This window comes from Enoplosus armatus, chromosome 17, assembly GCF_043641665.1.
Source record: "Enoplosus armatus isolate fEnoArm2 chromosome 17, fEnoArm2.hap1, whole genome shotgun sequence".
NCBI lineage: Eukaryota > Metazoa > Chordata > Actinopteri > Centrarchiformes > Enoplosidae > Enoplosus > Enoplosus armatus.
In genome coordinates, this window is record NC_092196.1 from 6,366,296 (window position 1) to 6,381,335 (window position 15,040).

Genomic DNA, 15,040 nt, shown 5'->3' on the forward strand with positions numbered 1-15,040 from the left:
ATTACAATTCATTCTGAGGGGGACATGAATCAATCCAACAGCTGTTGAAATATTGCACTTAAAACCACACATGTGAACCTCACGGTGGCGCTACAGCAAAAGTCAGAGAATCACCAACATCTGTACATATGATATAATAATCCACCCAATAGTTGTTGAGATATTTCAGTCTGAACCAAAGTGTTGGACCAACTGACTGACTTTGCCACCTCTGGAGCTGTGACGTTAGCAAAGCTACAAACAGGCAGGCAGCTTGTACTTGTTAGGAATACAACTTTTGCTTTTCTTTTGTATAAGTGCAGCATACTCCTGTTGCATGTAATGACGTACTTTCCATATAATAAAGACATGCCAATCGTCTTTATCTGACATGAAGTTGATCTGTTGTGATTGTATATCATTGGTGTTTTTAGGTCTTAGGTCAGTAGGTATGTATGTGCAGTAAACTGATGCCTACAGCAAGATCCATCTGCTGAATTAATGTCATCACATTTTTTACACATTTATAATATTTTTACATGTGTTTTGGGCTTATGTAGATTACCTTTCATTTCTGTGTCTTTACCCTCACTGCTTTAATTTTGCCTAGTACAGTATGCTCCAGTATGCAGGATGTTGACGTAGAAATCCAGAATATCAAAGCAGATGCTCTCTGTACATTCAAAAGAACAGATTCAGTATTCTGGTGAGATAAACCTTTCACATGGTGCTCTACATCATTAGTTAATCTTTGATGTTTGGCCGAAAGTTATGCGAATGAATTTTGCATTAGTAGAGCCAAAAGCATCTGTAAAGACAGAGGCACCAAGAATGGGATTCAAACCTACAACCTCACATGCTGTAATGCAGCTGCAGCAGCAGATCCTGGGTCTGTTGTGTTGCACTGACAAGACAGCTATACCATTTAGCTAATTCCCATCTGGCTCTGCTCCTCTATGGCAGCAGTGGGGGTGTGCAATTTGACGGAGCCCCTGCCAATAATACAGCATTAGCATATTGAACTAAACTGATAAAACTGTCAATCACACAGAGGCTCCAGTGCCACAATTGTGTTTGTGTGTGAGACAGATTTTCTCTCTCTATTGTTCTTTTTTCCTTTCCTATCCACTGGTCTCCTTATCTATATGCTTTGCACATGTGTACTTCACATATCATGCCCATAAGCCAAATCAAACTGAAAAAATGTGCAAAAATTGAAGCAAAAGAAAAGCTTGACCTGCTGGGTTTTATGTGTTCAACTGAGAAGTCAGTGAATTTAAAGCAATCTCATCCTATTTTCATGTCCTTTTTTCACAATAACATACTTGACTTATTGCTGTGAATGCGCCTTTAAACACACTATAAAGAGAGGATTTCTGTCTGTGGTGTGTGAGGTGAATTACTGCTGCTTAACATTTTTTTAAATAATGCATTATTTTACAAAAGTCATGCATTTTGTATATTTTCCCCTTTGAAGTTTAATTTTTAATCCCAGTGTGATAATACTTTCTATGATGTGTCTGTTAATAATTCAAAACGCGCCTAAAACGGTGCGAAAACTGTAGGAAGTTGATTAACATGCATTTCGATGGTCTCATCCTCCACTCTAATGGTGCTTTTGAAAAGACTGATTGCAAAAGATGAACAGCCAGAGGCAACACCCCCCCTTCTCTTCCTCCTCCTCCTCCTCCTCCTCCCCCCTCCTCGCTCTCCTCATCCGTCCATCCACGCTTCCCTGTCTCCGCTGCTGGATGGTGCGTTAGGAGCGCGTGCAGGACTGGGCTTCCCTTCTGTCTGATGGAGACCGGCTGACCGAGGAGTGGACCAGGTCTGACCGGCAGAGACCACCTCGAGGACCCTGCTTGGAGGGGGACTCCGCTCCTGCTGCTGTGAAAAGCCGGGGGAGCGAGCGGGGAAACACGGGAGGTAAAGCGGGCCGTTAGTAACCTGTTGTGTGTTGTTCGTGTGTTTCCGTGTTTCACGTGAGGCAGAAAGCAGCGGCGGTCGCGAGCGTTGCAGACAAAAACACAAGGAGGGATTTAAAAGCGACATTTAAGCCTTGTTGGATTCGATTAGCGCCGTTTTAATGATGGTTTGGAAAAGAAGAAGCGGAATAACAGAGAGAGAGAGAGAGAGAGAGCATCCCTGTGTGTCTCCACTGCTCAGCCGTCGTGTTTTTTTTGCCTTGGATGAATTACAATGTTTAATTTCCTCACGCGCCTGTGTAGTAACAAGCCAGACACGTGAGCTTAATTGATCTGGACTTGAGCGCATTGAACAGCAATATTTATTCCCCCGTTAGGTTGTCTCGCTAGAGGTGAGACATCAAGTGACTTTGCTCACTCTTCATGTCCATGATCTTTTTTTTTTTTTTTACGAGAAGAGAACAATAGAAAGTGCAGCGTGATATTAGACTGCGATTCAATTACGGTCGCTGGCTGGAGCCTTTTCATTTGAACGAGGAGGGCTGAGAGCGCCGCCTCGAGCCTGCGACCGGAACCTCTGCAGACGGCAGTGTGTGTGTGTGTGTGTGTGTGTGTGAGCCGCCAGAGAAGGCATCATGGTTTTTAAAACACACAACCTTCACCCAGTAAGCAGTTTCACGTCCTGTTTAATCACCTGCCCCCCTCGTTTCTCTGCGTCCTCTGGAGGACAGGATGAGCCCAAGTTACAGACATGGTAACCTTCTTACATCATCTGATCCAGAGCCAGTTTCCAAACAGCTGCGGGTTTTAAAACAGGATCACCCTAAAATACAAAGCAGCTTCATTTTGTAACAGAGCTGAAATGTAACTGTCAAGGCAGATGTGTGGTGATAGAGCTGAACAGCTCTCTCTGCATGTCCTCAAGTGTTTGTGTGACCACACAGGTGGATACAATACATGCGCTATTTGTGTGTGTGTGTGTGTGTGTGTGTGTGTGTTTGCGTATGGGTACAATGTCAATACTCATTTCTGTTGATCTAGCTTGTAACAATAAGATTTTCCTCAACAGTTCCCTGCTGGCTGGAGTTAATGAAAGCAGGTTATTGACTCAGCTGCCGTAATGAAAGAAAGGAGACCTTATGAGGAGTGTTTACACGTACAGTCATGCTTAATAGTGGGTGAAGATGATGCATGACCAACTAGTGAGCATAATGAACAATTCATTGATGAATCTATTAGTTGATCCACAGAACATTTATCAGAAATTATTTTGATAATTGATTCAGGTATTTTTCACTGTTAATAGAATATCTTTGGACTGCTGATCAGACAAAATAAGCGATATAAAGACGTCAACTTGGGCTTTATGAAACTGCGAGGGGCATCTTGCACTATTTTCTGTCAGATTAATTGATGAAAATAATCAGTTGTTAGTCTTCTACATTGTACTGTGATGTTCAGTGCAGTGGCCGTTCATTGAATGCAGAGCTGCATTTTCACTCACCTCGTCTGTCATGCATCACTCTGTTTTTCTCATTTAATATGCCTCTCACACAGTCACAAACACTCACACTGCAAACTCCGTTTCTTTGGGGTGTCTAACCTTGACTCTTGTCACTGTCAGTGAGGTGCAGACACATTGTTTTTTCTTTTATTCTATCTCTGCCTCTTCTCACATTTGAATTATTCCTCTGCTTGTGTTTCCCCCCTGCAGATCCTCCATCATCTGAAGGTCTCCTGCCGATCTTCCAGGACGCGTCGCACTGATTGTGTTTAACATGCACGCTCCTGAGAGTGTGTAGCTTGAAGTGTCAAGAGGAGTGTTTAGTGGTGTGTGTGTGTTTGTGTTTGTGGGTGTGTATACATCAATTGCAGAGATGGGCTCGGTGGGAGCGGAGCGCCGCAGGCCCACACCGGCCCAGACGCCCGAGGAGAGGGACGTGTGGAGGGATGGAGGACGAGCTGGATGGAGGGATGCAGGGAGGGAGGGCTGGAGAGAGGGAAGAGAGAGCGGCGTGGTGCAGAGCTACAGCTTCGACTCGTACCAGCTGGAGGAGGAGGAGATCAGTAAAGACGCCCCAGAGCGAGGAGTGCTGGCTCTGTCCGAGCCCGGTGAGGGAGTTTCTGCTTTGACTGTCTGTGTGTGTGTGTACTGGTTTTATAAATAGATAGACAAGGAACAAAGAAAGACGGAAGGAAAGAGATAGATGCACCAACAACAACAATCCACCAAAGTGAAACAAGAAGTCCACACATATCCTTCTTCTACTCTTCTCATTATTTGTTCATTATTTTGACAGCTCTGTCTCACAATATGCTTAGTGGAGCACAACCGGCACCTTTTTACATGCATATATACAGGAAGTGGAATCTCTTGTTTCTTTTCTGTTATTATATACTATATATTCTGTCATTGTAGATGTTAAACAATAATTAAAATTCATTTTTGCTAAGAAATTAGTATATCTATCCTTGGTGTTTGTTTTGACTAAAAACACCTAGGGGGCGTGAAGTTTTTGTTCCGACTGACGATGTTGGTAGTGTAATTTGATTGGTGCAATATCTATATCACTTCAGGCTGTCTTCCCGGTGGAGGACTGTTTTGCCGAGTCCCGTGTGTGATTTAAGCACTCCCTGCAGGTGATGAACTCTGCATGGTGTACTGAGCTCACAGGACTACTCGTTGCTGTGAGTTTTGACAGTCTGGTTATTTGCCGTCACCACAACTGGACCCATGAAGGAGAGACAGCTAATGCTAGCTAGCCATCCTCCTTTGTGTAATGTTTGACGAACACAGTGCAGGGGCTGCTGATGACTCAGCAGAATGAAAAGCGACTTCTTGGCCACTGGGAATCAGTGCTAGCGTTAAGTGGATGTATCCTCCCAAATGTTGAGAATTGTAAAGGGACAGACAGCCACTAAACATACAATGCGGCACATAAACAAGTGTGCTTGTTGAAAAAGGAGGAAAAACATCTTGTAGTTGACATCACGTCTCCTAGCAACACCTGCGCATAAATGTCAGTCAACCGGCGCCACAGGAAACACCCACCCAGAGTCCTCTGTTGAAAAATTGGACATTATGCACAATAGCTGACTCATTATAGTTTATATTTCCTCACACTAAAAGTGAGGAGAATTCACCCTGGAACGAACAACAAAGAACAAGTCATTACATTTTGTAAGAGAAGAAAAACAGCGACACAGAGAGGGAATAAGGGAATACATGTGTGTAACAAACAGGAGACAAGCCTGTAAACAGGAAATTGCTGTGTTGCCTGGTTACTCAGGTTGTACAACGGGCATGTTAATCAGATCACAAGTGACCAAGGACGCACAGCGAGGGCCCGAGATTGTCAGAAGCCCTCCCTCTTCGTCCTCTCCACTGTGTCTCTTTGTCCTGTCAGTCTCCATATCTCAGTATACAACTAAACAGAAGGAGTATCCACAGAGGCTGAGTCTGCCTTAACTCTTAAGGCAAAAAAAAAACACAGACTAGGAAAGGCAGACTCAACAACTGAATTAGTCACAGTTACAGTTACAGTCCTGCACCTACACCTCAATCTGTGGTTCTACTAAGGGACTGTACGAACATTTTTATTTTGGCTGAAGGTAGAGTAGTTTGTCTTTTTTGGGAGAGCGGGAGTGGGTCTTTTTTTTTTTTTTTCTCATCCTAAATGTATATTTTATTTCAGCCTTCCTTTGCATCATAGTTATAGTTAGTTATAGTACACGATTAAACACGTTGTACCAGTTTAACACTCCCCTGCTGTGGGGAGGGAGCTGCAGTTCTTTTTAAGTCAAGAGGAGGGTTCAAAGAAAACCTTAATAACCCTGGAAAGGATCTTGCCTGTTCACCCCCCTCACCACCCAAGTCATTTTCAAACAGTCCCTAAACATGAACGTCAGAAAGGGAAGATCCACGATAAAACACCTCTATATTGTCAGTTCCTTCACTGAAACGTCAGTCACACAGTGTGGGCGGTCCTGCGGCGTCTCCTTCATTGTATTTTCCATTAATGGGGTTTGAGTTTTCTGCCGGCGGCGATCTTTTCTTCTGTCCGTGCAGCCATGATGATGTTCTCTGCTCATGCTAACTACACAGTACACAAATCTGCTGCTGTAAGCCTGACCGGCTTCAATTCCAGTGTGTCAAGGGTTGTTTTTGTTTTGTTTTTTTTACCCCAAAAAACAACAGTAGCTGTAGCTTGTGTATGAATTGCCATTGCATTCATGGCTATTAAAACAGGCATTTATTTATAAGAAAATCATGTGGATTACTGAAGAGATACGAGCAGCAGCAGCTGAAGCAGATGAATAGGAAAATAATGTCCCAACCCCAGTTACCATAACAACAAATTACATAAAACATTAAGAAGTGAAATAAAGAGTCTCAAATTCATGTTTTTCCCCTTTAGTCGGCTGTAAAATATAAATGCTCCAAAATGGTTTGGAGCCATTAATAATAGGCTCACAGGATTAGGAGAGGATTATGAACAGTTACATAAAAAACCTGCACATCACACTTTAACCAGGAAACTGAATCGGCAGCAAAAGTCCAGTTTTTAGAAACAGCTCGTCCATAATCAGCAGTCCCTCTGATCAGTCTTCCACCAACACAACAGGAACAAGGTCCTCCTCAGAGGTGTTAACTGATTAGCTTTAATGAAGATCGAGTGCGTTGGCTTCAGACTTAATTCTGGCGGTTTTAAGTCATTTTCATCCCCATGGTTCAAGTGTGATTTCATACTTTAATTCTCTAACCCTTGACTCGCTCCTTCCCGCTCAGACTTTGAGGAGCCGATCCCTGACGACCGTTACCATGGAATCTACTTTGCGATGCTATTGGCTGGAGTGGGCTTCCTGCTTCCCTACAACAGCTTCATCACTGATGTGGACTACCTGCACCACAAGTTTGAAGGTATGAACCCATGCACGTGCCTACAGAACTTGAATTTTACAGACACACCTGGAGAGCATACATTCATATCCAACTCCCAGGAGTCACGGCTCTTTGTGTGTGTGTTTGTGTGCGTTTCAGGGACGTCCATAGTGTTCGACATGAGCCTGACGTACATCCTGGTGGCTCTGATGGCCGTCATCCTCAACAACGTGCTGGTGGAGAGACTCAGCATGCACACCAGGATCACTGTGGGTAAGTCAGGCAGGAACCCAAAGACGGAGCTGTAATTGTGAAACATTCCTCATTATGGGAACTTCTGCTGTTACTCATTTATTAATGACCCTCTGGGAAGCTCAAGGCTTATCAGAGCAGAATACGCAGAGCAAAAAATGAGAAGACAGTATAAAGCGAAAGAGAAAAATACACTCCATAATCCTCCTGTGTTTTTTTTTGTTATTCATAAAATGTTTCAAACAAACTTTGCCAAAGACTGAATTCACAAGGGGCCTTCAAGATTGCTGGTATTTTTCTGTTTTTCTTTTCATGTTTTAAAAATCTTGCATCATCTCCAGTTTTGTTTTCAGCTTTCAAAACATTTTAAAAGTAAACTCTGTGCCATGTAAGATACAAGTATGCACATTCAGGCAGATTTTGCATCAGATTTGTTAAAGACGAAGTCTGATACTGGAGAGATTTAGATGCGGCCCAAAGTTATTCATTAAAAATCAGTTTTTTAACGCTACTACACGTCTTTGCATTGTAAATAAGACGCTGTGATACTGGAGTCTAACATAAAAAATATTAAAGCTGTTCAGCCTGCCCAATATCAAAAATATTTTTGAGCAGAAATGAAGACATGTTCTTTAGAAATGTATGTTTGGAGAAGTTTGATATCTTTCTATATCTCACATATAGGATGCGTGTAAGAGCAAGGTTTCACAATCGCACCCTCTGCAGCTTAAAATAGCTCTGCTTGCATCCTTCAGGAAATGTCTTTTGAAGTGTGTTGTCTGCTCGAGAGCTGGTCTCTGGAGTTAATAAACTCAGGATCGGACTTCAGATGAAAGCCATACTGCGGGCACGTCGGCCCTGTCAAATGTGTGTGTTCAGTCATGCGATCGCAACGTGACCTGGTTCAGTGGCGTCTCCTCACTGTCCGTCCGTCTGTCTGTCCGTCTCTTTCTCTGCAGGTTACATCTTAGCTCTCGGCCCGCTGATCTTTGTCAGTGTGTTTGATGTCTGGCTGGCAAAGTTCACCACCAGGCAGGCTTACATCGTCAACCTCGTGTCAGTGGGAGTGGTGGCCTTCGGATGTACAGGTACTACTACTATTATTAATAATAATAATAATGATAATATCTATCTATCTATCTATCTATCCATCCATCCATCCATCCATCCATCCATCCATCCATTGCTTTCATCTCCTCCACCAGCTCAATTTCAGCCACAGCAGCAGCTGCTGGTGACACTGTCTATAATAATAATAATAACTGCTTAATTAGTGGAGGTCCGGAGGTCAGAGCGGCTAATCTCCAGTGGTGTGCCGAGGTTCAGGAAGTTGTGCCTCTAAATAAATTGTGTTGTTACAGTGTTGACTGTTAGCGCACTGATATCCACTTCCTCTTCCCTCCTCAGTGCAGCAGTCCAGTTTCTATGGTTACATGGGGATGCTGCCCAAGAGGTACACACAGGGGGTGATGACTGGAGAGAGTAAGTACGCTCACACAGACAAAGAAGCGCACACACATACACACACACACACACACACACACACACACACACACACACACACACATCCTTGCTATTATCTCCTCCCCCCTCTCACTTCCACATTCTCTCCTCACTTCCTCTTCCTCTCCTCCCTCTCCTGTTCTCCTGGTACTTCCTCCAGGTACAGCGGGGGTGATCATCTCCCTGTCTCGCATCTTCACCAAGCTGCTGATCACAGACGAGAGGAGGAACACGCTCATCTTCTTCCTCGTCTCCATCAGCATGGAGATGCTCTGCTTCCTGCTTCACCTGCTGGTCCGCCGCTCCCGATACGTCCGCTACTATACCAGCCACGCCCAGGGCAAAGGTCCAGGCAAAGGCCATGACCCGCGTGACAACGGGACTGGATACCGGGTTCACCATGATGTCACCGCAGAGGAAGTAAGATTTGTAAGTTTGTGGACAGTTTCTTGACTACATGTGTGTGTTGTGTGTGAATAAATATACTGAACATTTATTTTTAGTCATACTTGTAGCTTGGCTCTGTGAACGCCAACGTTAGTCGGTCGAGCTTCTACTTTGGTCCAGACAGAAATATCTCAAAAACCATTGGATGGATTTTGTAGATACATTAGGTTTATCGCTAATTAGCAAATGTTAGCATGCTAACACGCTGAACTAATGTTGATGTTGATTATTAAGCCCTGTTGTGCCTAAGTACAGCCTGAAATAGCTGCTAGCATGATAATGTAGACTCCGCGTCTGTGTCTATTTACTATATGGTGCACTATATTTAACCTCCGCCATTTTGTTCTCAGTGTTCACTGATTATGAAAGTTACGATGCACCGACAGTCATCCATCCTTCCATGAGCTGTACCAGCCTAACTTTATATTTTAGACTTTTCACTTCAACTTTATATTTTGCAATTGTGATTTAGCAGCTTCAAAATTATCTCAAGTTGGGTTTTTCAAGTTAGATTGAGAGATCGACTCCACGTGGAGCTGCAGATTCTCATTAAAGTTTCTTGTACATGTTTCATTCATTAAACCCTTCATAAATGTTGCAGCAACAAACTGTTTCCAAACCAAGACATGGAGGAAATGTCAGGCCTCTAGTCTGTGGTGTCATACAACTCCTTGTTGATTTCTGTGAGGAGAGCGCATCAACCGGCCTGTGAGCTGTGCACACAGGGAACGAGGGCTGTGTGCACTTTAAAATGCAGAATCATTTATTTAAGCTACTGCCTGCTTTTTGGCTACCACTCAGAAAGAGAAATATTGAAAGAGGAGGAGAAAGGGGCTTTTGGGATGGGATTATAAGGGTTGAAGTGTGCAGGGATAGAGAGTGGTGCGGGTGATGCGAAAAAAAAAAGATGGAGACAGATGGAGTTTTTGAGAGAAAGGGAGAACAGAGAGAAACTGAGTCACGACACTGAGAGGAAAAAAAGGTTTCAAGAAAACTGTCAAGGCAAAGAGGTGAGACAGAGAAGAGTGGGCAGAGTGAGGGATCATCACAAAAGTGACAGAAAAAAACACAACTGGAAATAAAAAACGATGAGAGGGCAGAAAGAGACCAGTCATGACAACGAGAGAAAGAAGTGACAGAAGAGGAGGTAAATCCACTTTGTACTCATGCTTGAAGCAGCACGTTGTAGCCTGAAGACATGGAGCTAAAATACCTTGTGTGTGCGCGTGTATGTATGTGTGTGTGTGTGTGTGTGTGTGTGTGTGTTCACAGCCTTCAAAGGAAGACACATCACCTCAGGCTGTCATCTTTTTATGTGTGTGTGTGTGTGTGTGTGTGCGTGTGTGTGTGTGTATGTGTTTGTACGCCGTTATGCACAAGACACCTCTGAGGGACGTCCCCCTGTGTTTTACAGTTGTGTGTGTGTGTCGTTTTCTGAGTCTGGGGGCTGATTCAGGCAGCTCTTTGTTCTGGTTGCCGAGGGAAACCAAGGCAGCGCTCTATATTATGAGATAATCAAGAAGAGTAGTGGCTTCTGGTCCACAAGTCCCTCTAATCAACTAATGGATTGGTGTGTGTGTGTGTGTGAATGTGTGTGTGTGTGTGTGTGTGTGCCGGTGTGATGTGTATATGATAAGCGTGTGTTTGGAAAGAAGCATGAACAGAAGGATGTGCCTATATGTTTGGATAAAGAGAAAATGTGTGTGTGTGTGTGTGTGTGTGTGTGTGGCTCCTGGGCTTATTTGCAGTCCAATCTGCAGTCTCTCTAACATCATTACGTCAACCAGCAGCCACTCACAGCCGTCCTCTTTAATAACTGCTGCCATAAAAAAAGCTGATGTCATGCAGCCAGGAAGCCATTATTAATGAAAAAAAGATCAAGTTCAAACCACTGCTAGAGAGTATGTTTATTTACTGTGTGTTGTCTACCTCTAGTGTTTTCTTAATGAACTGTTAATGTCCTTCAAAAAGCCTTGAAATTGTTTCCAGGAAATGAGGAACAAATAGGTGACGTGTGATTGGATAAATTGAAATTGATGTAATGTTGATGACTTGCCTTTTTCTGTCTGTCACGTCTTTGCTTTATTAAAAAAAGTCTCTCTGTGTGTCTCTCTTCAGGGAAATGGTGGGACAGGACCGCCCTCTGCAGAAGAAAGCGTTGAGGACATTGCTGGCGGGACGTACGTGCGATTTGACGCCCCGACGGCCAAGATAAGGAAGAGCTGGCCCGGCGTCCGCGGTACTCTCTGTTTTAATCCTGTGTACTCGCTGCTCAATTAGCCTCTGACTCAAACAGATGGATTTGAAATTTAAAAGCCTCCCCGTGGTGATTATTGGGAAGAGGAGAGTGTTCTCAGTGAATTAACCCGCTCCAGTGAGAGCTTTAGGTTTTTAAACATCCCCCTGTGTGTGTGTGTGTGTGTGTGTGTGTGTGTGTGTCTGTGTGTCTTCTCTAACCAGACATGATCTTGCATCGGTACGTGGTGTCCCGTGTGATCTGGGCCTACATGCTGTCCATAGCGGTGACCTACAGCATCACTCTGTGTCTGTTCCCCGGCCTGGAGTCAGAGATACGAAACCCCACCTTAGGGGAGTGGCTCCCCATCCTCATCATGGCCACCTTCAACATGTCGGACTTTGTTGGCAAGGTGAGGCGCACGTTTTTTAAAAAGATTACACACCAAGAAACCCTTTTCACCTTTTTGCGTTCTCTTTTATGTTTATGCTATCACACATTGTCTTTCACAATGATTGTATAGTTTTGAAATAATTATTTTCATTCCAGTCACATTTTTATTGGGAAAAAGGTATTTTTAAGGATAGTTTCAAAGGTGTTTTCTTGGCTTGGTAAGAGGAAGACAGAGAGGCTAAATTGTTACTAGAACGTGAATAGCTACTAAATCCTGTGCTGGGTTTCCAGTCCTGTGTTGCAGAACAGAGCTCTTTTTTCTTATTAGCTTAGTTCATTTTTAAGTTAAAGCATCTATCATTAAGATTTAATATTAGCAGTGGATGAAGACTACTTAGTAATACTTCGTAGTGATGAATGTGCAGCTCTCCTCAGCTTTACAGAGCTTTATATTGACTTTCAGCTCATTGTTTTGACTTTGGCCCACAACTCAATGTTATATAAAAAATGTCGACAAAATATTCAAGCTACCATTTCCAATGTCAACAATGAACCTTTAAACTCACCATCTTTACTACAAAGAGCACCGCCTTATTTCTGATCAGTTCTAGTGTCTTTTTAGGAGAATTATCTGTAAATAAAACCAACTAAATTATTATTAGTAGTAGTTGGGGGACTTTTTCCCTGAGTAGTGTCTGCAGTCTGTATGTTGCCTGAGAGGTAAAATCTGGGGCAAAAAAGTCTGTAAATTCAACCAGCACTGCTTGTAAAGCTTAAATCCTGTGAGCGCACTGTGATGAACATTTGAACATTTTGATGGGATTGAATGGATTTAGTTTTTTAGTGAATGAATCAAACTGAAATTGTAAAAGTGAGGGGGACAAAAATAGGACTTTAAAAAGTGAGGGGGAAATACATCTTTGTCCTCAAGTATAAAATACACTTGATGAACTGGGATGTCAACATTCATAATTTTTTACGGTAACCATGTCTTTGTATGTACGTAGTTTGCTATTGTTTCACGCTCCCTGAGATTTTTTTCCAGAGGCAGGAAACAGACAAAGTCTCACTGTAACGGTGGAGCTGACCTTGTGAAATTGTTAAAGGAGGCGCTCCATTTATTAAACCTGAGAGTAAGGAAGTTTATTTTTGGATAATTGCACTTAGCTCAAAGGCTTTATCTGAATATTCAGGAATGAAACCTTATCTGGTGTCCTTTAGTCATAATTTTGACTTTGAAGGGACTCAAAAGTTGATTGAATGAAACTAGATTGTATGCTTTGACTTTGTCCTCACGGCAAATTTAGCATTTTGTTGAAATCGGGGAGAAAAAAGATAAGGAGGGAGAAGAGAAATGAAATGGAAAATGGGAAAAGAAAATTAGAGGTAGGTTAGAGCTTAGAGGTAAAAAAAAAAAATAAAATAATAAGAAAGAGCAAGAAATGGAGTGGAAAAAATATTTTTCTTTGGCATTTTGACTGATTGTTGTGCTCTCTGGTAACTGCCACAAGCATCTCGTAGACCACTGACCTAGAGGATTACTGCAGAGCAGGTCTGATGTTCAGAAAAGTGCATTTCGTTTTTAACTTTAACTTTACTTGTGCTTGTTTCACAAAATTTCCGGCGACAAAGCAGAAGAGAATTTAACCACCAGTGTCACTGAGGCACCCCGCTGCTCTTTTCCTCAGATCCTGGCAGCGCTGCCGTACGACTGGTCCGGAGGCCGCCTGCTCTTCTTCTCCTGCCTGAGGGTGGTCTTCATCCCTTTGTTCGTCATGTGTGTGTACCCTGCCAGCGCGCCCACCCTGTCCCACCCCGCCTGGCCCTGTCTCTTCTCCCTCCTCATGGGCGTCACCAACGGCTACTTCGGGTCCGTGCCGATGATCCAGGCTGCTGGCAAAGTGCCGCCCGAACAGAGGGAGCTGGCAGGTGAGAGTTATAACTGTAACAGGTCCAAAAATAACACATCAAACTCTAAATGGATTAGTTGAAGTAATCATTAAAGTCATTTATCAAGAAAAAAATAGCAAGATTTCATTAGTTTTAGCTTCTCAAATGTGAGGATTTGCTGCTTCTCTCTGCGAATAATTTCAAACTATTTGAAGACGGCATTTTGGGCTACTGGAAATTGTGATGGGCATTTTCTCTATTGTCTGACATTTTACATAAACATGTTAATCAATTAATCTAAAAGAAATACAAAAAAATAAAAATAAGAAATTGATAATGAAAATAATCATTAGTTGCAATCCTATTCATTTTATATTACTGTTTTAATTTGAATGCACACCTGCTCGTGCTGATATGCTGTAGTTTCAGTACACAGAAGAAATAGCAGGTCAAGTGTGGTTTTCAGTGGTGTGTCACTGCACAGTGTGTGTGAATGGAGAGAAAAGAGTGCAGGAGAAAAGCTAACCAGCACCTCTAAAGCTCACTGATCAACAGGACATATCTCGTTGTTTTAATCAAATGTAAGAACAACAAGTTGTGGGATGTTTTTTTTTTGATTTCTTAGTCTGGCATAAACCTTCCCCATAAAACCACAATGTATAGCTTTTACACGTCAGTCTTTGCACAGATGAACAAACAAGATATAATAAGTGAGCTGTAGAAGTACAACTGGAACAAACTGCAAAACGTCCTGAAGTTAGAGACACTCGTTCCTATGAGGGACTTTGTGTTTGTTGCTAATTATCAAATGTTGTTAGCATGCTAACACGCTGAACTAAGATGGTGAACAATGCACAGCCTCAGAGAGCTGCTAACGTGGCTTCTTGTTTCTGTCTTACATGTTACTCACTGCCCCAGGGGTATCTTTCATTTAACAACCCCATTCCCTCTGGATATTCTCTCTCTGTATGAGCTCCACAGTCATTCTCCGCTCTCCGTGTCTCTCCAGGTAACACCATGACAGTCTCCTACATGACCGGCTTGATGGTGGGCTCCGCTGTGGCGTACGCAGCTTACAGCTTCACAGTTCCAGGATCGGGATCAGGAACACGCTTCTCCACACTCAACATACATACATCTGCCAACGCTACCGGGTACTGAATGTCCACACACAAAACACACACACACACACACACACACACATGGGTGAAAACACACATACATATAGGCTACACACACCAGCAGCTATTTACACACACATGAGATCCTGGCCAGGAGACTGAAGGACTCGAGTCCAGCTGCAGAGGACGAGAAGACATCTGTAAAGAACTCTGTGAAGGTTCATGTTTATACTCCTGAGGGACTGACTCATGCTTCAGTTTGGCTCATTGGTTAAAGAAAGTGGAGTAAGAGACAAAAAATGGGGTTTAGTTGTGGAGGTAAATGATGTTAAACAGTACAAAGGTCACAGATCTCTCCACGCTCTCATTCTCCGACCTGGCGGTCCAGTGACCTTCAGATGTGTCGTCTATG

The 15,040-nt window shown here is 43.1% G+C and overlaps 1 protein-coding gene across 1 annotated transcript; it reads left to right on the plus strand.

Annotated features, from left to right (window-relative positions):
* The first annotated feature begins 3,766 nt into the window (after positions 1 to 3,766).
* On the plus strand, positions 3,767 to 14,668 carry slc29a4a (solute carrier family 29 member 4a). The gene is made up of 10 exons (XM_070923809.1): positions 3,767 to 4,016; positions 6,694 to 6,825; positions 6,946 to 7,059; positions 7,998 to 8,126; positions 8,446 to 8,520; positions 8,702 to 8,970; positions 11,107 to 11,227; positions 11,449 to 11,636; positions 13,306 to 13,546; positions 14,517 to 14,668. The coding sequence occupies exons 1-10, from the start codon at positions 3,782 to 3,784 to the stop codon at positions 14,666 to 14,668; spliced, it is 1,656 nt and encodes a 551-aa protein (XP_070779910.1). The 5' UTR covers positions 3,767 to 3,781.
* Positions 14,669 to 15,040: the final 372 nt, after the last annotated feature.